Source organism: Pituophis catenifer, unplaced genomic scaffold (genome assembly GCF_029215685.1).
Source record: "Pituophis catenifer annectens isolate HBS135680 unplaced genomic scaffold, rPitCat1.0.hap2 SCAF_1, whole genome shotgun sequence".
NCBI classification, from domain to species: domain Eukaryota; kingdom Metazoa; phylum Chordata; class Lepidosauria; order Squamata; family Colubridae; genus Pituophis; species Pituophis catenifer.
In genome coordinates, this window is record NW_027256881.1 from 59,683,677 (window position 1) to 59,709,103 (window position 25,427).

General features: G+C 38.0%; 1 protein-coding gene across 1 annotated transcript; it reads left to right on the forward strand.

Moving 5' to 3' along the window:
- The first annotated feature begins 810 nt into the window (after positions 1 to 810).
- CCDC167 (coiled-coil domain containing 167) lies at positions 811 to 24,282 on the forward strand. Its single transcript, XM_070932462.1, has 4 exons — positions 811 to 1,001; positions 14,053 to 14,147; positions 17,002 to 17,054; positions 23,258 to 24,282. The coding sequence occupies exons 1-4, from the start codon at positions 930 to 932 to the stop codon at positions 23,359 to 23,361; spliced, it is 324 nt and encodes a 107-aa protein (XP_070788563.1). The 5' UTR covers positions 811 to 929; the 3' UTR covers positions 23,362 to 24,282.
- The last annotated feature ends 1,145 nt before the right edge of the window (positions 24,283 to 25,427 follow it).

A 25,427-nucleotide genomic window follows, 5' to 3' on the forward strand; every position in this document is an offset into this window, starting at 1 on the left:
TGTGTATACACGTACAATGACAATAAAGTTATTTATTATTTATTTATTTATTTTATTTTATTCAGATCCTATCCAGATTTTTGCCTTAAATGGGTAATAGAATGAGATTCTGTTATCATTTTTGGTCTTATTAGTGGGTAACCGTTCTAAATGTCATTTACCTTTAATACATTTGATTAAGACATTTTTTCATTTTACTGCATCTTCTGGTCATATTGCCCCATTTTTAACATCATTTCTTCCTTGTTTTAAAATATATATATATTTGGGAGCAACTCAAAGGAATATGTTTCTGACGATCTAATCACATTTGAAAAAAAATGTTTTGCAGGCTATATAAAAACGTATAATGTATCCTAACGATTATCCCGTATTTCACAATTCAAAGGACAGCCGACCACAATAATTCAGTAGCGCTTCATAAGTATAGCCTGGCAAAAAGAGTTTCTCACGAGAGACTTTTAAAAGCTTTCTAATTTTAAGAGCCACCAAAGGGACTCGGAGTGGGGTGGGGGGGGAATCAGAAGGAGACGCCAGCTAAATAATAACAAAAATGATTTTTTAAAAAATATGTATACACACACACCGATGGGCTTTGTAATGATTTTATTTGCAAGCGACTTCAATGCAAAAACAAACAAACAAACAGAAAAACCGGCTATATAACCTCAACGATTATACACCCCGCAGCGTCACAATCGCCTTTCTGAAACCTTGACGCTTCTGTAGGACAGCTAGAAAGCCGGCGCGTTGGCCACGCCCCTTCGAACACAACGGGGGGCCCGCGCAGAAGAGAGGGCAGCGCCGCCCGTGACAAAGATGGCCGCTGCAGTTGTCAAGCCTCGGCCTTCCCTCACCCGACGGGATCCTACGTCAGCCCCTGGCGTCTGAAAAGATCCGACCAAGACAGGAGGGTCGCCGTCGTCCACATGAGCCAACTCGGACCGCGCGGAGGGAGGAAAATGTTTGAGAAAGCAGAGGGTTTGAGCATAGCTCAGCAGGTGAGGAGGGCGGCACGTTGCCTTGGCAACTAGAAGACGACCCCGGGGAGGCAGGGAGCAAAGATGGAGGACCTGGCTGAGGCCTTATGAAGGGGTCAACGAGAGGAGGGGAATCGTGTACCTAAAGGCCTGAAAGGACAACAAAGGTCGGGGGAAGAGAGAGGCCCTGTGAGAAGTAGCTGCGGGGGTATTGGCTGTATAGGTGTGTAAGCTGAGGAAGCCTGCCACAACATTACCCAAATCTTTCCTCAGAGCTGAACTCAAATGTCTGTCATGACTCAAATATCAAGTATTCGAATAACAATGAAAATAAATTTATGTGATTTGCCTCCCCCTCCCCCCCCCAGATTTTAATCTTCCCTACTTTTTAAAGAAAGAAAAAGCCTGGAGTATAAAACTCTTGCCAGTAAAATTTGACCCTTTGGATGTAACAGTAACAAAGAGTTGGAAGGGGCCTCGGAGGTCATCTAGTCCAACCCTTTGCTCACGCAGGAAACCCGGCATGTACTAGGGACTCGAACTGCCGACCTTTCTGATCAACAAGCTCAAGTGTCTTTAGCCACTGAGCCACCTAGTCAGGTAACGGACCCAATTTGGACAGATGTCCAATTTCTCCCAGCTGGAATTGAACAATTTTCTTGATAACTCAGCTTGATATGTCAAATTTACAGCAGTAGTTCTCTCCTCTCTCCCTCTCTCCCTCTCTCTCTCTCTCTCTCTTTTTATAGGAAATAAAATAAAGGAAATAAAACTTCCTTTTTAAGAAGAGATTGGACAAGCATTTGTCTGAAATGGCATAGGCAGGGGGTTGGACTAGAAGACCTCCAAGGTCCCTTCCAACTGTATTATTCTGTTCTTATAGTCTCTTTATAGATGAGCAGATTGAAGAATAACGGAATTTACACACACACACACACACACACACCCTTTGGGAAGGGTGGATTAAACTAAAAAACAAAAAGACTAATGCAAGACTCCTCCTTCTGGACTCAGCCAGCAAAACACACTTAACGCGGTCACACTGCAACCCGTGCCAAGGAAAGTAAGCCATTGGTTCCTGGCTTTCCTAAAACACACAGTCCCATTTCCATTTATTCTAGCATAGCCATATGCAATAAAGCAGAATTAGTATAGGGTAGCGTCTAATAACTTCCTATTTCATCTACCATTTGAAAAACTGATGGAGTATTGGGTCATACTGATGACCTTTGTTTTGAAATAGATAATTCCTTTTTAAATTAACACATTCAAAACAGTTTCTGAAAAAGTTTGCAACACAAAACAGTTTAAAGCCATAATATGAATGAAGAATAAAACAAGTAGGCACAGATACTTGGAAGATAAAACACGGATTCCATTTATCTATCCCAACAGGAATAGGCAATTAATTAATCAATTTTATGAATTTAGATTGCCTAATCTGTGGTTTCCCCGTGACTGGATTTTGGCTCACCTTATCCGGAACCAGGATAACCATTTGTCATGCTTGTAATTGAACAATATTTAGAGGACCATATAATTTCTACATATTGTGGTCACTATAAAGTGGAGATTATAATTCAGTGCAGTGGCTTCGATGTAAACTTAATGGGGCTTATTTTTTGTTTAAACACAACATTACAGAAGATATGACATCCTTACTTACTAGTTTATGACCTCCTGAAGTTTTTTTCCTGCATTACTGTATTACTTTAATTGATGGTGTTAAAGAAGGGGGATTAAACACTTCCTTGGTAAAAATTGCAGAGTAGGAATTAGCAACCATTTTGGGTTAGAATCAAGAAGTCCAGTTTAGTTCTGATAATGATGCAGTGTTACTTATTGGACATACTGAGCAACCCACTTTGTAAAAACGGCAAATGAATTCTTGTACGCTACAGGTGATGAACCTGAAGAGGACCGTAATTGATATTTGAAGTAACATGGGTATCAGAATAAACTATTTGGTTTCAGATTGTAGCAGGGGAGAGGTATCTTTTTTTAAAATTTCTCCCATGCTAAGCCTTTCTGAAAACCGTCAAAAAAATAACTAGGTCCTTTCTATCTGATCTCCTAGTTGTTTATTTCTATTCCATAAGGAGCATTATAGTCCATTTCATCATAGGAATTAAATATGTTAGCCTATGGGAATTAGCATGGCTTGTAAAATTATTTCATTAGTTACCATTTTTGTATAAATTTATATTTTATCCAGTTTTGAAAAATAAAGTTTAGGTTAGAACCCATGCATGTATTTTTTTGTTATGAGTGTGCAATTTTATTATTTTTTGTTTGGTCTGGGAAGATTATTTGATTATAGAACTTTATATGGGGGCAGATTGAAGAGAATTGACAAGAGCTTCCTCGGCATTCTTCCTCAGCTACTTAAACCGTTTGCTTTTATTTCTATATTTCCTTTGTATACTCAAAGGTTAAATGTCTATGCATGCCTGAGACAAGGGTGGAAATAAAATGTGGATTCCTGTGCATTATTTGTTGTGTGGAGGTAGAGTCAATATCTAAATCAACTCCCTTGTGACAAAATATGTGGGGCTCTCTGTGCACACTGTTAACTTTTTTCCTTGCTATGTTTGTTTTGATCACCATTTCTTCCTCCAACCTTGGCTTAGAATTCAGAGTGTAAAAAAGGTTTTTTAAATCAGATGATTTTGCTTTTTCCACACTTCCAGCAACCATTCCCACTACTGACATTTACAGTTTCAGGAGTCAACTCACTGGCATTCCTGCCCTGTGTTGTAAAACCTTCACTTGGCTGCTGCATTTCTTTTGAGCTTTTAAAAACTTGCCTCAATGAGAGGCAGTTATATGTTGATTTAATCAAAAGAACTTGCTGATCTGAGCAGAGCTACCAAATGTTCACAAATGGGAAATCCTGGAATGAGAATGTAAGGTTTCAAGCTTCACTAATGAAAGTGACACAGCCTGTTTTGCAGTAGCTTTAGTTGTCAATAATACCAGCAAACGTTTTCCTTTGTTGCATAGAAATCTTGTTTAAATCATTGTACAAACTGTTTTTTAATGAAATGTTTCCATCCCCAATATCCTGCCGATACAATAAGGTAGTATGAATTCTAATTCCTAGAGCAGTTTGCACATACTGGTGAAAAGGATGTCTATATGAACAATTTATTAAACACATCATAAATATTAAGAGTGGAATCTGTATAAACAAAAAGCTTTTAAGAATCTGAACATGTCTAATCAATTCCCAGTGAACTATCAGAGTAATTTTTAGTTCATGCATCCAGAAAATTATATCTCACAGCAATCCCAGAATCATCATTCCCCCTAATAGCAAGCTTGATAGCTTCATTGAATTAGAATGTTGGTTTGAAATATATATAAAAAAAATACTTTTTAAACAGCAGCCTAACCAACAGCCAACCTTTTCCAGTCTAATGTTCTCAGTATGTTTGAACTGCAGCTTTCATCATTCCTAGACACCACATTCAGTGGTTAGGGACGATGGCAGATGAAACCTTCAAAAAAGTCTTCCAATGTAATGGAATTGTGAAAGTTGTAGCCACATCATTCCTGGAATCAATCTAATGGGGCTATGTAGTACCTGATTAAATTCAGAAGAGGAGTTTTGGAATATGCAGAAGCACAAATGAAACACCTTTCTACAACTCATTAAAAGAGCTGCATCTTTTTCATGAATTGTGGGGATGCAGTAATAATTTATTCACCCATAAATTATTCTTCAACTAATGTATTCATCAAGGTATCATTTGATGTCTACATCAGAGAGATTCTTCTGCTTTCAAGGGACTCCCACTCACTCTTTAATACCAGTGTATGTTTGCACTGACCTAAAAAAATACATTACTTTTTTCCTGAGTAATGTTGTCCAGTTGTAGTGGACATCAGCTTTTATAAAACCCAAACCACCATATACTGTATATTAGCCCTCCTGATGGGAATCGGTGGTACAGTCAATGTCAGTGGTGCCAATTTGGCATCATTAATTCAAATTATGCTGTTATTTAGACAAAATTTTAAGATTTTTTTTTGAAAAGTTATGATCCCTATTTGCTCATTAGCTATACTTTGGAGAAAGGTATTACTAAATACAGTGAAATGAATTTCAGTGAAAAGACAGTGAAGCAAAAATATGAATAATACAATTGAAAATGGGCTGTTACATGTTGGCAATATAGCATTTTGACTCAAAATATATTATTGTATTTTCTACTTCTGAGAATAACATTTAGCAATTTTCCCTATTGTTACTAGACCTACCAAGGGCTCTTTTGAGTACAGAAGTACAGCACACATTTCTCCGCAGATGGTTTCAATTAAACAAGTAAAGGGAAAGCAAAAAAAGGTTTAAAATATACATAAAATTAAAAATCTGAATTTGTAGCAGGGACCCATTTTTCTCCCTGCTTTTACTTTTGTTTTTGTTTCCTCCTCCCCCCCCCCTTGCCCTTTTGCTGAATTTTAAATTGTTGCCTTCTTAGGATAGTTGTATCTTCTTTTGTACTCTAAATAAACTCTCTGTGTGTTGAACGTCTACATAAATAGTAATAGTTGACATTCTCAACTTTTGCCACAATTTCCCTATATACATGAGAATATGTTTATTTCAAATGTTAACACTGATTTTTATGGCTATACTGTAAGATACTATCAATATGAAAAATACTTCACTGCAGTCATAAAGTCAACTGGATATTGAAGTCTTGTGACATTATTCACATGACATGGATAAGAGAGGGTTAAATAAGCATCTCAAATAAACTCCCCAATGGAATTGATCAACCATTTAAACTTGAGTGGACTAAATTTAACTCCAAACATAACTGTTGTTGTTTGAAGTTAAATTACCTGCCAGGAGGAGGACTGGGCTAGACAGTCAACTCCCCTGTATTGTATGTACTACTTACTAGAAGGTTGTAAGTAGTAAGTACTAGAGGGTGGACTGCCCCTTCCAATGACCTTTACCAAAAAAAGGTCGTGAACAGGAGGAATCTCTAAATGCTCCACTTCAATGGTGGTTGTTTTTATTTCTGCTCCTTCTAATAGCAACAGAGGGAAAGAGTGAAATAGTGAGAGGAAAAAAACAGGAGGTGTATGATTCTATCAAACTTGTTCATGCTGCACCAACCTCAATTTAAACAGCACCAGTGTCCCTAGGGGAAAACTTTTTTATGGTCAGAGAGAAATAAAAATGACTAGGATATCCACAATTATTTCCTGCTCAAACACAAATATAAGTAAATTCTGGTATATTATTGCTTGTTTCAACTCTCCAGTATTTAGAAGAGAGTAAACATATTAATTTATAAGTCATGTAATTATTGTGTGATTACCACCTTTGATGTACATAGTCAAATTAACATGCATTGTGTCCTATGGAACGTCTGGCCTATCATTGATCCAATCTAAAATTGCTGTCCTTCAATAAGGAAATTATAAATCCCCAATTCTTTCCCAAGGTATTTTTCTTTAGAGCATTAAATGTATGTGATTGTCATTACAGGATTTGATATTTTAAGTTAGTTCAGTTGTGCTATAGTCCTAGCAAAAAGTAATACATTTGAATGAAATACATTAATGCTTTTCTTATAAATGAATGACATTATAGAGAACTAAATCTTCACTATCCTGGACAGATAACTTCTTTTATATATGCTTAAGTTTCACAAGTATGAATTCCACAAGAAAGGCAAAGCTATGTTTTCAGTAAAAATAATCCTCCTTTTTCAAGGAACTGATTTAATAATACATTGTATATCTGGTGTATTGGTGTATAAGTCACAGAGGTATATGTTGGAGGGGATTTTTGTTTTGTTTTGTTTTTTTATTTTGCATTCAGAATAACAGAGTTGGAAGGGACCTTGGAGGTCTTCTAGTCCAACCCCCTGCCTAGGCAGGAAACCCTACACCACTTCAGACAAATGGTTATCCAACATCTTAAAAACTTCCAGTGTTGGAGCATTCACAACTTCTGGAGGCAAGTTGTTCCATTGATTAATTGTTCTAACTGTCAGGAAATTTCTCCTTAGTTTCCACCCATTGCTTCTTGTCCTGCCTTCAGGTGCTTTGGAGAATAGCTCGACTCCTCCTTCTTTGTGGCAGCCCCTGAGATATCGGAACACTGCTATCATTTCACCCTAGTCCTTATTTTCATTAAACTAGACATACCCAGTTCCTGCAACTGTTCTTCATAATGTTTTAGCCTCCAGTCCCTAATCATCTTTGTTGCTCTTCTTGACTCCTGGTGACTGCCTGAACAAGTCCCTGCAGTTTTCTGGGTAAGATTTTGCACATGGTTTGCCATTGCCTCTTTCCCAGGGTTGTGACAGAATGACTGGTCCAAGATCACTCAGTTAGCTTTCTACCTAAAATGGAACTAGAATTCACTGTCTCTCAGTTTCTAGCCTAATGTTTTAACCTCTACACCAGGGGTGTCAACCCCCAACCCTGTTTTTTTTCCCCTACTGGCTTTGGACAAATCCTTTAATTGTCTTAATTTTATATGAAAGCAAATTCTTGATATCAGGCTTTGTTTATAGATAGTGATCATTTGTTTATTTAATGTACTACCAAAATCCTATAACCAATGAAAATACACATTCATAAAAGACATCAAAACAAATGGTTAAAACAGCACAGCATAACAGAAGTAAGAATAAAATCCCAATAGTAATTATACAGTTACTTGATAGTGCCAACCCAGCATTGCCAACATCAGTGGGACCAACAGAGAATATCATCATTTCTAGCTCTCTACTCATAGTTTGGGTATCCTCAGCATTCTAACCACAAATGAAGTGAATAGATTGGTTTTGCCTGGAAAGTTAAGTCCTCATTTAGTGACCATGATTGGGACTAGCAGTTCTATTGGTAATGAAAGTGATCACTAGGTGGGAAATCATTTCTCCATTTTCCTAAACCTTTCGAATGTTCACCCTGGCACTGGAATGATTAGTATGGGATTAATCTTTGTATTTACATTCATTGGAGAAGAAGGGATTACAAAAGAGTAAGCAGACATACAGTGGAGAATGCACTGGCTTGGGCAGTCCGTGCAAACAGCTGGTGTATTCCCCATTGTGTGCCTGCTTACTAACCTATAATTCCTTCTTCTCCAGTCTCTCTAGTCTGCAGAAAGGGAGGAATAGGAAACAAGCAATCCTCCTGTGCCTGACCCAGTTTTTTTTCCTTCCACCTATCCCCAAGAGCAGAGAGATTATAGAACAAGGGATGACAGTTGTGTACCTGCTTTCTCTTACAGTCTCTTCCTCTCCAGTCTCTGCTCTGCAAGAGGAAAAAATAATGGGTCAGGCACAGGACAATACATAGTGACTGTAACGATGATCACATGTCTAAGGAAAGTTTGCAAATGGACACATTGGATGCAAAGCTATTTTTCAGCACCCATGTAACTTAAGATGGTTTCTGCATGAGATAAGCAAGGTTTGCCTATACTTTGGAGCCAATCTATTTAGGTCAACAATTCAAATTGTTCCCAAAAGCCTATTGTGTTACATGGCTGTAATGGCTCTCATACACCATTCAATTCAATGGTGAAGAAAGCAAGGTTCTACATTTAGGCAAGGAAAAGCAAATGCCCAGGAATCCTATAGGTGGTAACTGGTTTAGTAGTAGTAATTGTGAGACGGATCTTGGAGTCCTAGTGGACAATCACTTAAATATGAGCCAGCAATGTGCTGCAGCTGCAAAAAAGCCAACACAGTCCTAACCTGCATTAACAGAGGGATAGAATCAAGATTACATGAAGTGTTACTACCACTCTATAATGCCTTGGTAAGACTACACTTGGAATACTGCATCCAGTTTTGGTCTCCACTATGTAAAAAAGATGTTGAGAGTCTAGAAAGAGTGCAGAGAAGAACAACAAAGAGGATTAGGGGACCAGGGGCTAAAACTTATATAAAATGGTTGCTGGAATTGGGTATGTCTAGTTTAATGAAAAGAAGGACTAGGGGTGACATGCTAGCAGTGTTCCATTATCTAAGGGGTTGCCATTAAAAAGAGGGACTCAACCTATTCTTTAAAGCCCCTGAAGGTAGGACAAAAAGCAATGGGTGGAAACTAATCAAGGAGAGAAGCAATCTAGAACTAAGGAAAAATTTCCTAACAGAACAATTAATCAGTGGAACGACTTGCCTCCAGAAGTTGTGGGTGCTCCAACACTGGAAGTTTTTAAGAAGAAATTGGACAACCATTTGTTTGAAATGGTATAGTGTTTCCTGCCTGAGCAGGGGGTTGGACTAGAAGACCTCCAAGGTCCCTTCCAACTCTGTTATCCTGTTATACCAGCACGTGGGCAGCTGCATTCCGCACCAGTTGCAGCTTCCAAGAATTCTTCAAATGTACTATTATTTATTTTTATTTATTTATTTGTATCCCACCTTTATTTTTAAAAATAACTGAAGCTCGCAAACACATCCAACACACTTTCCTCTTTCTATTTTCCCCACAATAACAATCTTGTGAAGTGGATTGGGCTGAGAGAGGGTGACTGCTACAAAGTCACCAGCTGGCTTTCATAGCCAAGGTATTCCCAGGTAGAGCACATTGCAGTGGTCTGGCCTAGTGATGGGGGAGGGGGGTGGTCATACAGGTTTAACTGAGATATAAAAGTGTGACAAGTGTTGTTATTCCTTCTCACTTTTATCTTGTGCCTTTCCAACATCCAAACAATTCATACCTTGTGATAGATTTGTTAACAACGGGAACATGAGGGGAAGCTGCCAGCAAAGGACATGGGCAAATATACTTAAGAGAACACAAAGTGCCAGTGATAAAATTCCCTTAAATATCACTTCATTTACTTGACAAAGTTTTGGAATAGCTGCTCCTTTGTGTAAGGAACTGTGCTTTTTATTAATTCATTAGAAAAGTTGTTTATTTTGGAATCTCAAAATATTTGAGCACACATTCAAATGTCATTCCTCAGTTGTGATGTCTGATTCTTGGTCTTTTTACCAGAGATAGTATAAATTAATATCAGCATTAAGTGTATATTGTACGTCTCTTAGTGCTGTGAATTTTTTCTCCTTTGTGGATCCAACTTATCTTTTGGGGCAATTGTCTCAAGATCCCTCAAGGGAATCCAAATTCCAGAAGTGGTCATTGTATCTGAACACATGTCTGAATACTTATTTCAAAAAAGTTCATGGCGCTGCTGCATTTATTCTGAAGGGAAAAAAACTACATAATAGGATAAGAAGGAGTAAGCAGTAAATAATCCTTATTAGTAGTATTCTGGAGAAAAAAAACTGATAAAATGAGAAGGGATTTGCTAATCAGAATATGTCCATACCTCATGACTAAGCTTGGGCACTTCTGGGGGCATGAGGGGTTCAGCAAAACATGCATCTGAAGACGACAGTAACATTGGTAGGACCTTGAACTCTGAGAGAAGAACTGTGTGTCTGGGGATCATTAGACTTGTAGTCTACCGGAGGGTGCCAATTTAAGAAAAAATTCTTCATCTTTTCTTTGGATCTCATACCTCCTCCTAAGTAGCTCTTACAGATGATGGGAATTAAGTACATATTAAATTAAATCCATATGAATTCTCATAATAGCCACAGAAATAGCATGTATCTGGGAACAACATCTGCTCTCAGAACAGGAAAATTTGTGGCAGCATGGTCAAATTTGTGCAGAAAGGGTCTTTAAAGATCTATTAGATATGATGGCACTCAATTCGGGTTGCTAAGCAGCAAGAACAGCAGGAGTAGTTCTTTCCCTTATGTTTGTGTGCTTTCCATAAGTATTTGATCATTTGGGCAAGAAGGATACTGGACTAACTGAACCTTTGGTATTATCCTGAATAATTATTCTTTGTAGTCTATTTGCCTTCTGCAGCAAAAGCAAAGGCTAGTAGCATCTCGAAGATTTCTGCTCCTACCATTATTGTTGCTAAACACCAGTATTTTACATAATAGCATTTCAACTGATGTGTTTTGTCATCATCTGTTAGATGTACAAGGAAAGACTGTATTTTTTTTCCATAGCAGCCTGCTTTTCTTGGCATAAATTAGTCCCCCACCTCTGTTTTTCTCTCCTGTCCCTTGCCTGAGGCTAACCTTGCTTTCTTTCCCACAGCAGAGTGTGAGAATTGCTAATTAGCCCAGAATTAACCCATAAAGTGATTAACCAGGAATCAGTAGAATTGATTTCCAAATATTACTTGTGGAAGGGATATGTGCTATGGTAAGAAATATCTGGCAGTTCTCCCAATTCCATGTATCTCATCAGGCTAATGGGAGAGACTGACCAGGTGAATCACACTTTCCCTTGACTTCTGGGTGCATGGGTGACACACCCACCATATGCAATGGAAGGGAGAATTGGAAAGGAAGCTGGCATGAATTTGTCAGCCATTTTTATTATCTTCTCATCATGCCAAGTGCACTTTTTAATTCTGCAGAGGAAGGACTAGTTTCTGGAGAAATACCCCATTCTGTATTCAGACTATAGCGCAGAACTAAATTTTTAAAAAAGGGAAAGAGCAAAACAGTTGTCTGAGTGTGTGCACTCTGCATGGCTAGATGGACAGTAGTTTGAAAGTCGATATTCTTTTTGCCAGCAAAGACCATATCCTTTGTACCAAGAATTACAACAACAGTGGTTTACCTTGGGCTCCAAACCGGTGAGAATCCCTAGAGCCCTTTTCTCTTTGGCGTGACTTCTGTTCTGAAACGTTCTTTCCCTCTTCAAAACCTTGATTGCCTATGCAGCCTGCTTCAGCTGTTCCTCTCCCTCTCTTGTCTTTCCACTTTACTGAAAAATAAATTAGCAGACTAATTAGATGACTATCTTAAGCAGCCAGCAGTTGCTTCCTGCCACAACTCCAGCTGAATACAAGATGATCACAGCAGTTAAAAGTATCCACTTGAGACTTAGAATTGCCCAAGTTAATTTGCCTGCTCCACCTGGGGCAAGTCCCTGGGCCTCTTCCAATGTCAGCTTTTTATTTTGAAGACATGGCTGCCTGAAGATGTAAAAAAGCAATAAAGGTAGTACAGGTGATGTCTTATTTCAATGGGAAAAAAGTCCAAGCAGTTGAACAGAAAAGTATATCAACATTCACAGGTTGGTCCATCTGGATGTTATTTAATGAATATGATTCCATATATTCCATACATATATGTTGTAACATTTATATTAACAACAAAAACATGGGAGTTTTCTCAATAATTTTTCCCTTGTAGGAAAATATGCATGTTATCAGCTTCAAGAAGCAGAAGTATTTATTTTGCTGCAAAAATTGTGGACTGACTGAGAAGCTGAATGCACAAATTGTTCTGAGTGTTTTAATCCCCAAACATCTGGAGAGCAGAAGTGAAAAACTGATGGAGATCCAGATGTGAATCCGTATCAGCTATGCATTATTTTATGCTTTAATACTGTGATACCAGACTCAATACTAGTACTCAAGTAATGCTCAGGACTAGTAATGTGTGATCTTTCTTAATTAATTTCTATGCCTATACTCTTTCTATACTCTTTGACTCACAATTTCTGTAAAACCCTTGTCATTGGTCAAATAAGTTATGATTCATGAGGAATTGGACTAAACAGGTATTTGAGCGGCATCTACTACTCGAACTACCTGATAATTTAGTCAGAAGAAATTTGTTGAGTTGCTTGTATGTAAAACTAAAGCTGAAGAACTGGGCAGTTTAACTCCAGCTTAATTCTATTTGAAATTTGGCCCAAATTTAATTTTAGTTCTGAAAGCCTATGCCTGGATTCAGTGACTCTTGGAATGTTTAATTTCAGGGGTTGAAATCTTAACATTGATGCTGGATTGATTCCAATCTGACTTTGCAGTCATGGAGTTCCACTAGAAAACCAATTTAACTTATTTAAATACTGCTACATTATGACCATTTGAGACCAGAATTTCTTGTTGCTAAGTGAAGTGGTTGTTAAATGAGTCATGCCCAATTTTATAACCTTTTTGCCATGGTTAAGCGGATCACTGCTGTTAAGTGAATCTTGTGATCTGTCAGGACAGCCTCCTTTCATTACCCAAGAAAGAAAAACCCCAACCCCATTTTCATAGAGAAAGGTATCTTTTACTGGATACAAACTGAATGCAGTCAAAGAAAAGCAAGGTCTGAAGCAAAGGCACGAAAATTACATAAAGCACCCCCCCCATCTGTCTGGCGTCCATCATCCAATCCACAATTTCCCCAGGGGTCATGTGGGTGCCACGTCTGGTGGAGCCATCCTCCAGCTCTGGCCACGACCGTTGATCTTGAGCCATTATCAACTTCAAAGAAGACGCTGAAGCAAAGTTTTCCCCGTCGTCTTCTCCAGCTCTCTTACCCCCCCCCCCAAGAATCCCAATAGCTCCCTCCTTCCCCCGTTTCATGGCAGCCGAGCAATAAGCAATGAAAGAGCGGAGGCTCATTAAGCAAATCTGGCTTCCCTCGTTGTCTTTGTTTGTCAGACCTGGGAAGGTCACAAATGAGGATCACGTGACTACAGGATGCTACAACTGTCAAATACATGCTGGTTGCCAAGCCCACAAATTTTGATCACATGATTGTGGGGATGCTGTGACGGTCGTAAGTGCAAAGAATGGTGGTACATCTCTTTTTTGAGAACTGTTGTAACTTCAAACAGTAATTAAATGAATGGCTGTAAGTCAAGGACTACCTGTAACCACTATTTTTGTTTGTTTCTGTAACATTTTCCCATCTGTGGAAATCAGATATGTCTCTGGAATGTTTCACAGAATTTTTAATAAAATTACCCCACACGAACAGATTAACTTAATAATAAATATTGGAAGTGCAGTTTGACATAGAGGTGGTGGAACAGAAGGTTATGGACTCACTCAATAATAAGATTATGCCTTATTGGTAAGAATGATAGTTTGAATCCAGAGGCTTTGTCTGTTTTGCTCAAAAAATTTAAAGGTCGTGAGAAATTTAATTGCAGCAGATCCTCCAGCTAAAATGCAAGATATGCACTCTCTGGTCAAGTGCTGCTGCTTAATAGAATGGGCATCAATGAAATATCTTGTCATTCCTGCTTGCCTAATGTATTTCAGGTAGAGAGCCTAGAAGACAAGTTGACGCTTTGCAGGCAAGCTTTGGAAGAGGTGGATTTTAAGCTACGCAAAGAAGAATTAACATCTGCACGAAGGTACTAGTAGACCCTGTCTTGGGTCTCTTCTAACTGCATATATCCGTGGCTCTTGCAGTATGTTGGTTTGATTATTGTGTGCTATTCTGGATCAAGCAGTGATAAAAATGAGCTGCTCATTTCTTTTTAAAAGGAGTATATTGAATATAGAGGAAGAGGCAGAAATACTTCATTGAATTCTCCTTATTGGGAGATGTTGCTTTATACTTTGAATTTCTGATAGCTCATTTAAATGTTTATGTGGAGATTGATTTTGTTATGATTGGACACTTCACAGGTTGGATACAAACTTTACACAACGCTGTGCAATATTCCATGTGTTTCCAATGCATGGTTTCTGCTCTGGGTGTATACTGTTCACTTTGCCCTCCAAGTTCTAATGAGCTGATAACTGGACCTTAGTGTACTTGGCCTTTTTGGTCTTTGAACTTCTCATAGGTTAAAATGGGATATAATCTTTGTCTCCCTCTAAAATTTCTTGCACACCTTGGGGATTTTGTGCAGCTTCAGTTTGGTTGTTTCTTGGGTATATCAAGCTGCAGAGCAAAGTTGTTGCCAAGCTTGGGGCCCAACTGTGAGCAGAGTTGCTGCTGAGCATCAAGCTGCACTGCCAGACTGAGCTCTAAGCAGGGATCAAGCTTCTTATTGTGGCTGTTGGTCCTATGCAGCTGGATATCAGCCCTGGTTAGCGCTTGTTGTTGCTGAAGTTACCCAATTGTTGCTTCCCAGTTCCTTATCCCATTGCATCTTCCCTTCTGTTGTCCCTCTGACCCATGTAGTCTGTAAGTTAACTTTCCTTTATCTGTACTGAGGGTATGGGTGGGGCAAGATGGGAGTGATCTGGTTGATTAGGGGTTATCAACCTATTCTTGAAAAAGCTGGGGTATTAGTAAACTAGCCAGCTGTTTGCTACCGTATTATGCCTGTCAGAAGATCTGAATGTGGCCAGCTAGCTGGTTGAGATATAGTTAATGAATGCCTGTGAATGGGCTTTTGCCAGTTAGCCCATCAGCAAAGCTCCTTCACTTGCCTTTCTGGCAAAACCAGGACATAATAATTCTCACATCTTTTTCTCCTGAGGGGTGTGAGGAGGGAGGGAAAAATTAGCTGAACTCAGCTTTGGGAAGGTCAGGAGAGGGCTACTTTAGAGTGCAGAGGAGCACTTTCAACCATGCTACTCTTTCCCTCACAGTTCCCTTTCAAAACCATCTTTCTGCTGCTGAGATGTTTTCTTCCCATTAATACTTGGAAGCCATTTAAAGTGGCTTCTGCCCCTCAGCTGCCTAGAATTTCAAATTTTGCAGTACTTTATTTCCTCCAAGTATAATAAAACTTGATTATGTTACATAAACTATAGCATTAAAGGGAAATAATCCAAAATAGAACTTCCCTGACAGATATTGTTCCTTTTCAAAAACCTTTTACTTGTATGAAAATTTCCCCTGACATCCCCCCAAATTAACCTTCCTATACCTTAAGCCCACTAGACATAATTTTACCTTCTAAATCAGCAGAAAACAATTCTCCTTTCACCCTTATAAGATGTCTAGAGATTGCTTATTGGTGGTTCTATTCACCTAAATAAACAAGCCCAATTACTCCTTTTCTATTTAGGCATAATTTTCCACCATGTCTGTTACCTTCCTCCGAACCTATGCCAATTTGTTTACAATATATCTGCCGTAAAGTACCCCAAACTGAACAAATGCTTCATTGAAGTTTGTGCTAGCATAGAATAAAGTGGGGCTGCTACTTTTAAAGAAGAAAAGCTATAAAAGTAAATTAATTGGTCCTCAGTAATTTTAGAGATTTAAAGTCCTGTCAGTCCAAGCAGAAGCTATTCTGTTCGTAGTTATTCCCTGCTTTTTATTTTGCCAGTAACATCTTGTCACCTTAGAGTCACTTTCTGGTGTCATTTCTTATATCAGGGCAAGGAAACAGCTGCTGGCACTGTGGACTTTCTCTCCACAAAGCATTAACATTAAAGGATGTGACATAATGAAATTGCCCATTATCATTCAAATCTCAGGACAAATGATGACTTTTGGCAGTAGCAAACATTGAAAGGTAGCTGCACCATGATGAACTATTCTGTGGGATTGGACTAAAGGCTTTATTCTGCTCTCCACTTTCCTGATTGTGGGAAAGTTACAGAATTAATCTTCCTCTGTTTATGTTCCTCAGCAGTTTTATTCAGGGGCATTTGTTGATATTGATGAAAACAGTACAGGACCATCACAAATAATTTAATCCTCCTATGACACCCACTTTAGAAAGTGTATGGACTACAAAATTGGGGTTCCATTTCCTTCTAATTCTCAAATTACTCTTCATCTCAAGATTTTTATATATATTAGACACACAGTAATTCTAGAATTGTCTGAATTTGTCTGCTTTGTTTCTTCAGCTACACTTCTAAGAGCCCTGCTTTTGCTTTTCCAATATAACTTTATCCTGCACTTCGCCCTTAATTCACTCTGTAATCTAGTTTGGCACCATTTTCACTCTGGCTCTTGTTTTATTCTCTAGGGACAAACTGTATTGTGCTTACTGCCTTTCCTAACTATACTAGAGACCTTACTTGGAACTGGCAAACAAATTCAGTTATGTCAAATCCAAAACAGAGAAGGAAGCATAAGACTAATTTTTAATAAAAAAAAATGTGTGCAATAAAAATTAACATAGCAAAATGCAAGTATATTCAGAGGAACACTTAGTCATATGACCACCTTCCAGCAAACTGAAAACATAACTAGGTTGTCATCTCATCTGCCGTTACAGAAGCTAACTAGATCTTTGTGAGCTAGAAACCTTTATTTTTTACTAAGTATCTGTCTTTCCCACTTCCTTGCAGAGAATCACTGGAAAAAGAGAAAAACATGCTAGAAACCAAGGCCGAAATTTATGGTAAGACATATATGCAGTTAGTTTTCCTGTTATGGTGTCCTTCAGATAGCTTGGATGTCACCCACTAGAATTCCCAGCCAAGAATTGCTGGAGAATACCACGTTTGGGAAGTAATTATGGTAATTTCCTCTGAAACTAAAAAAAAAAAATCATTCAAAGTTGCCTGAGATGGAAACAGAGGTTTTTTAATAGTGGTATTATAAATGTGTTTTTAAAAGTTTAGAAATTCCTTGATACATTAGAAATCTCACCCATTGTTACAGTGATCATATGTCTACACTTCTGTGTAGTTAAATTTTCAAAAAAGAACTGCAAGTAAATAAAAACTACAATCCAGAAAGGTGCAGAAGAGACCATTAAAATGGTGGGTTTTTTTACACATTTGGAAAGTTCAAGAGGTCCCTCCATTTAATTTGTAGGTGCAGAGACAGATAAGGAGGTTTGTCAGCATATATAGCACAAGTCAGTGAAGAAGCGAGAAGACAGCTTGTGCTTTCTGCCTGTTCTAGCAGAAAACAGCTGTTATAAGTTGCTGTAACTGAAATACCTACGTAACCTCTGATGTTCACTGGCCGTGCTGTGTGTCTCATCATTAAGAGGAGATTCTTGAACTAGGACAGGCCTGTCAAACTGGCAGCCCGCAAGCCGAATGCATCATGCACAGGCCACCCCCACCCTGGCTCCGCAAAGGCAAAAAGTCACGATACATCACAATACGTCACGTGACACGATCGAGTTTGACACCCACAATCTAGGACCTTTTCTACAGCATTGCTCCACTTATGAGGCTCCCTTGCCAAGAAACTCAAGCTCATTTTAATCTAGTCAGAGTGTAAGTCTGTTTTATTTACAGTGAGCCATTATAAATGTTAAAAGTCAAGAGCATCAATGGAGTTGTTTAAAAATGGCTTTATTACATTTTAAATTTGATTGTCTTTCTGTTCAGGGCAATGTACAAAACAATTAAAGAATATTTAAATAAATATAAATAAAATGCATGTCTCCTATTCTAGAAGATTGACTTCTCGGGACTACTTAGATTGAGATGTGCAGCGATTTCTTTATTATTTGGATTTCTTTAAAGAGAAAACACTATGTTTTATGCCCCAGTAGCAGAATTTGGAGATCATCTGTTCTTATTTGTTTACATGCAATATTTGTATACTAGTGAGTCTCTATGGACTTTCAAAGGCTTACAAGAATACACAGACAATTTATAATTACTAAAAGCAAGATACAAAATCTGTCCCAGTATTGCAACAAATGATCACCATTTGTTTGAAAATCCTCAGTAATATCACTTAAAATTACTTAATAAAACATCTCCATATAGACACTGTTTTGACTGTGCTTCTAAATATAATCAGGGAGAATGCCATCAGTATTGCTGCGGATAGAGTGTTTCATAGGAATGGAACATAATACTGAAAAACACCATGCTCTTGCCCTTCCACATCTCATGCTGGGGGGAGGGAAGAGGGCCCTCAATATCCCAGCTTAAAACAAATGTATCTGAAGGGCCTGCAGGTGCTAAGCCAGAAAAATCGGCAGGGCTAAAACCAACACTTTGAAGCATATTGGAGCCATTGTAGTGCCCACAAAACCTCAATGCTTTTATATGCAGCACTGAAGGCTGTCATCCAGCAGCATGTGGGACTTGCATTTTGCATCAATTACAGCTTCCAGGTGGCCTTCAAAAGCAGCTCCAGGCAGCATTAAACTGCAGAGGTGATAATAGCCTCCAGATATTGCCTGCCTGCGCCTCGTGCTCCAGAAAGAACTGGCACACCAGCTATAGTAGGGAAAAGACCCCTCATCTCCACCTATGTATCTGACAAAGGGCTACATAAACAAAATGGGCCAAGCACTTTACAATACTTCCCAATACTTCTTACAGCTGTCTGAACAGGTATAAACCCTCCTACTATAGATTTGAAAATGACTAAGCTACTGAAATTAAATGATACTTGGATATTAAGCGTTATGATATTCAAAACAGGTGCTTTTTATCTGTCTCGTTTATTTGGTTCGTTCTTTTTTTACACTGCTCCAGGGCAGACTTAAAATGCATTTCTGAGTACTTGTGTAGGAGAAATGTAATTTGACACTTCAATATCTGAAATAATGTGTGCCACCAGATGCACTTGACCTCTTCTGTAGTGAAGTGATTTTAGTTCCATATCAGAAATAAGTATATGTGCTCTAAAAATGCAAGTGAAGAGAATTGTTGATTTTACAAATAAATCTCTCTACAAGTTAAGGGCATTAGCCTATCTTGAGAAAACAGGCTATAGACTATCTTCAGAAGCTAAATTAAGTTCACTGCAAAAAAAAAATCTGCATTGGGTCTTCTTTATACTAAAGGGAGTACAAAATAGTCTTATCATATCTTGGCACTCCTTTTGTCCAACAAAGGGAAATGGTTGTTTAGTGATCCTTTTGGGGAGATGTTTGTACAGGATACACTTCTATCAGCTTTGATTTGTCCAGCATAAAGAACTATAAATAGAAGCAAGGATGAGTCTTCACAATACTGGATAACCTGTGGTGAGAAGATGCTTGCACTTACGTTAGGTTTTGCATGAAACATTAAAAAGCATAACCAGAGTAGCCTCCTGATAAAATAAGAGCACGACTCTTCCAAAATTGTGTTCATGTTTTCATTTGTGGAGACTCCAGATAAAAAGGAATTCGTTATCTTTTACAAGTTGTGGCTCCCCAGATGAGTAAATGTAATTTAGTGCATTCCTCATCATTGGCACACTGGGTGGCATTGCTGAGAGCTCTACTTCAGTTGCATCTGGAGGGCTGTGGGTTCCCAGCTCCTGGCTAAACTAAAATTTTAGTTTGTATCAAGACTATATTTTAAAATCTCCTGCCCTAGAAAGGAACACAATATCTTAGGATCAAGAGGTGACTGGAGACAGAGTTGAGTAATTGGCTGCGACAGCAGCAAGCGGTACAAAGATAAAGTCAATACAGCCTAATTGGGAAGAAACAGAAAAGTCTCAGAACTCCTGGAAAGGAATTCACAGTCAGTAGTTGCTGTGAAGAATCAAAATATCTCCCTCCTTCCAAAGTGTCTCTCTGTAGCAGGAAATTATCAAAGAACAGCATTAGAGTCCAGAATTCAGTTCAAAGGCATTCGCAGGGAATCATGCCAGGGATTTTTTTATTTTTTTATTTTTATTTTTTGCATTTCAGAAGGGCACAGACTAGTTAACATTGCCTACAGCTGGAAAGAATACTCAAAAGGTTAAATGTTTTTTGATTTGTGTGGGTGTATACATACACGAACACACAGACAGTATTGGTTAGGTGTTTATCTTTGTAAATCAGCAAATTTAATTGTAAAAGACATTGCTAATTGAGCAACAGCATTTTTCCAGGGACCAAGTATTGAAGATTAGGCAAAGAAAAATGAGTTTGTCCTGTTTTTTTTTTTTAAAAAAAAAGGTCAGAGGCAGCAAATTCATTTCCAGACCTACCTTTTTTTTTTTTTTTTTTTTGCTCCTCCATAGATGCAGCACTAGGCTACTACCTTTGACAGAATAAATACTGCCTTAATTCTTGCTTTTCTTTGCTGTATGGAAAGGTCCCAATGCATAACTGTGTTTTCCTACTATCTGTCCTTGACTATTTAGGTTGCACTGCCACCTGCTGGGATATTGGAATTTTCAGTATTTTCATATTCTTTATTTGAAAATATTTTTTAATACATAAGATTACATCTTAGAATCTGAAGTAGCACCCATATTTGTAAATGTCTAGCGTCCATGAAAATTCAGTAGTTATTAACAATCTGAATTACAAAATCTGGGGCATTTTAACTGACTCATCTTGTGTAAGATTTTAAACAATATTGCTGGTCATTAGCAATATTTTCTAGTGCCCAATTAACTTTACTTCCAAGATTTTCTAGTAGTTCAACTACTATTTGAAATCTTTCTATACTATCCTTCTGTATATTCATGGTTCTTTATATCTATGTACAGTACAATTTTGTCATCTTTGTATTTTATTCATGCCCCCATAATCTATATAAAAGCTTCCTTGGATTTCTGTACATTTCCAAAATAAATATTTAATCTTTCCTATGCAGTTATTTACTTTCTTTGCACTGCTTGTTTTATGGGTCTGTTTTTGCTCATCTGTGGAACTTAGTACTTAGGAAGGCAAATAGCCCTGGTCCTTGCTGAAGCTACTTGATGAATAGTAAGCATATAATGTATGAAGACTTGTTCTTAAAAACCCTAAGAAAATTAATAACCTCCTTGCTGCAATATCATCTAGGTATGGTTTGAGATTGGATTTTTTTTCCTAACAATTAATTTGCAGTATTTTCATACCCACAATCATTATTACATTGCGAAAGAGTCAGCATTCAAAAGCTTCGGAGAACAAGGAGAAAGCATCCCCTAATAAATCTGGAGCTGTCATTCAGCCAAGGGCTAGAGACCTTTTGCCCATGTTTTAATGCACTGAGCTCCTCTCACTAAAGCTACCTCCCTTAGGGAGCTGGCAAATATAAAGGGACATCTGCCTGAGCTGTTATATTAACACCCAAGACTTCCCATTAAAATCATACTCCTCTGGCAGTCCCAGGTTGAACCGCACTGACCTTTGCTGCCACTACAGTCAGTAACAATGATTCTGTTGTCAAATAAGCCGTCCCCAAACTCTGACCTCTCCCAGAAATTACAAAAGCACTGAAATGGGCTCTGAATGGGCTTGATTGCTGTATAGCAGCAGAAAATAGATATATGAAATGGTATAGTGCAGCAGTTGAATAGCCTTTGACTTCATTTTAAAGTAGCTTTTTTATTACATTTGTATGTCACCCTTCCTCTGAGGAGCTCCAAGTATACAGAATGGAATCTAGCACCATTACTATAAAATGGGGTTTCTTTTTCCCCTGTGGCAAGTCCTCATAACCTAGATTATATAGATCAGCCTGCACAATTCAGTCAACCGCCTCCCTACAATAATTCCTTTTGAAGCAACTTTTTTTTTTCTACTCAAGATCCTTTGTGGCACATAAGTAGGTAAAATGTTTACGTATGAATGAGGTCAGATCAAAAATCATGTTTAATTGTTAAACATGCTATTCTATTGGTAACCTTAAAACTCTTGACTCAAAGGTTTAAATCAGTAGTGGGTTGCCCCCGGTTCGCCCCCGGTTCTATAGAACCGGTAGTAAAACCAGCGGGAGGCTCCGCCCACCGGCCCTGACGTCATCAAAATGCTTCTGTGCGCGCAACCCCGCTGCGAACCGGTAGTAAAAGTAAGTAGAACCCACCCCTGGTTTAAATGCTTTAAATTTGAGGGGAGGGGCACCTTAATCATTTGTTATATTTATTCTACTCCCATTCCCTATGTTGTTGCCCTAAAAATACATTTTTAACCATTTGAAATTTCAACCCTGTGAATATTATATAAAGACATATTCTCTGTAAATCGGGGTAATCCTACCATCAGTCGTCTTCTTTAAATCATGTAATGGCTTAAATTAAAATACTACATTTTATGTTCTTTTTTTAAAAAAAAATCTGTTCTCTACTTAATCTTAAAAGCATTAAGCAGAATCCACAAGTTTTGTCAGTATTCCAGCTTTTAATTATATAAAGATACTTTGAACATCTTGAGATTTCTTTTCATGAAATACAGTTGATTAACCTTGTTCATCTTTTGAGAGCGATATGTAAGTTACTCGTCAGACACACAGTACATACAAAGTAAACTAAAAGCTCACAATATTTAGAATAAGACTTAGATTTCATGCTGAGCCCTATTCAGGTTATGAGTCAAGTGCCATGGAAAATTTACCCATGTGCAAAATACATGACAGAAAAAGAAAACTATAATAGGAAATTATACTACAGAAAAAGAATAGAACATTAATGATACTCCAAAGAGAAGTGAAGCTTGTTACTTAAGAAATGTTAAAATGGCCTTTCTTCTCCAAATTCTACAACCAGCTGATGAGGTAATTTCTCTCTTCCCACTCTTCCCCCCAAAATCATGCCTCTTTTACTGTTCTGCTATACGGTGCTTAAGAAACACCTAAAATTCTAATGTTATCTGGTTTAATAATACTGCAAAAGGCTAAAGACAGAGAACCTTAATATTTAAAACAAATTACGTTTTATTTTGAGAAGTCTATAATGTCTTTACAATGTGGGTTTTTGTTTTTGTCTTTCCAGAAAAAGAGCTCAAAACGCTTCGTCATGAGAATCGGAAGACTGTCGCGCTTTCAGCAGCCATCATACTCCTAGTGTTTGTTATTTACACCTGCTGGACCATGTAACGTTTAGGTGCTGAAATCTAGTGACTACTGTAGATCGTGATGAGTCTACCTCCCTTCCCAAATTGTGCCAAGGATCAGCTTTCCATACCAATGTGCTCTGCAACTTGGACCATCTTAGTGTAGTCCTCCCAAAGAACTTCAGTAGAAAATTAACCAAGGACAAAAGGCGGGCTTAGTTGGACCTTCCAGCTGATGGCTAGGGAACGGGATTATGAGAGCAGGTTAGTTGCACCTTGATTGTAGAATAGCCTTCAGAGACTGAGCTGGGGCCACTGCATTTTTTTTTTAATGGCAGGCAATATATCTTTATAGAGGCTTCTATGTCTTTCATTAAGTCCTTTTAATCATGTTAAAAATGTTTTTAATTCATAGATCGTTTTGTAAGCCAGCTGACTAATTGTATTTGTGAGCCAGTTGACTACTTTTATCAAACTCTATTAATTTTTTAAGGGAAGAAGTTACTGTATAGTTTTGCCTTCTTGGAGAAAAATGTCAGTCCAAGTGATTATTAATATTTGCATTTTGAACTGAAATAAAATGCAGAAATTTAAAAATAAATGTGCTTCCCTTTTGCTTTTCACTTTCCCTGGTCAGGTCTCCCTTGTCAATTCGTTGCTTTGTAATTCTCCTTCCTTTCCTGACTTTTAAGTTTTTCACCATGCTAGAGTTAATTGGCTTGACATTTTCCTGACTGCAACAATGCCTCAAGTTCAGTACCTATTAGCAGTACCTATTAGCACCTCCGTTGAAGGAAGAAGGCATTCTAATGCTGTCAAGCTGCTTTGTTTTGCTTTGGAAATACACTCCTGGCTCCTTTTAGTTTCTGCTTCAAATATGCGCTCAAGCCTCATTCCTTTTGTTTTCTACTTTGGCAATATAACCATGGCTCCCTCCTTTTGTATATGTGATTCAATTACATCCCTCTGCCCAAAAAAGTATATAAGTCACCTTTGAACTTTGCTGTTTTCAGTAAGAAAACTAATTCTGCTCTCACTTCCTTGCAAATAAATAAATTGCCTGTGTGTCAGTTTTAAATCCTTTTTCTTTAACATAATTTAAATATTAGGACTCTGCACATTTTAGAAATGACTTGCAAAATGTGCTTCAGACCTGACATAATCTGAGCCCTTCTCTATAAAGCAGCCTATTTTTCAGTCTTCTGCTTAAACCTAAAAAAGATACTACAGCCTTAAGGAGTCATCAACTCATCAAAAGTGACTATCACTCTTCAAGCAGCCTCCCCAACAATGTAATCAAGGGTTTTGAAGATAAAATCCAATTTTGCCTAAATATCAGTTGCACAAAGCAAAAGAACTATTTCAGAAAGTCGGTTAACACTAGCAAAGTACCCCTGCTTGAAGTGCTAAAGAAGCTGCCCTACTCTTCAATCACTGCATGCATGCCCAAGTGGCTATACATAAGCAGACCTTCAGATAACTTTTGAAGGAGCCATATGAGGCTTCCAAAGGACGTGGTAATTCAAAGCTTTGAGGAGAGCTGCTTTGCTCATAGTAGAGTGGGCATTTATTTCAAATCTATATATGTATTAACTGTATACTCCAATGTGCACAAAAATAAATTCAATTTTGTAAGAAAACAATCCCCCCCCCTTGGGACAATTCACTGAACATCTGTCTTTTCTGCAATCACTTAACAAATTATAAAGTTAGGTAGGAAAACTATGTTGACGTATTTATATATTGCATATTTTAAAATGGCATATTTCACAAAATACAAATTCTGTCAGAACAGCCCTTTTTCTATACAGTCTTCTATCAGCTGCATTTCCTAAAATTTGACTCCTACATATTGGATATAGTCTAGTAATGTGACACGGAAGCTGCCAGTTTTCTGATGGGGTTTTGGCTCTGTAAGAGAAACACATATTTTTTGCCCCAAATTTAAGCTTTTCAAATAGTTTTTCTATTTCCTCCAAATGTTACCCCCAGATCCACCCTATGAAGCAGGTTGGGCTGGAACAGTGACAGACCTAAAATCACTCCAGAGTCAAGTGGTGCCAGAACTTGATCTTCCTCAGCCCAGGATGTATCATAAAGAGCTAGAAT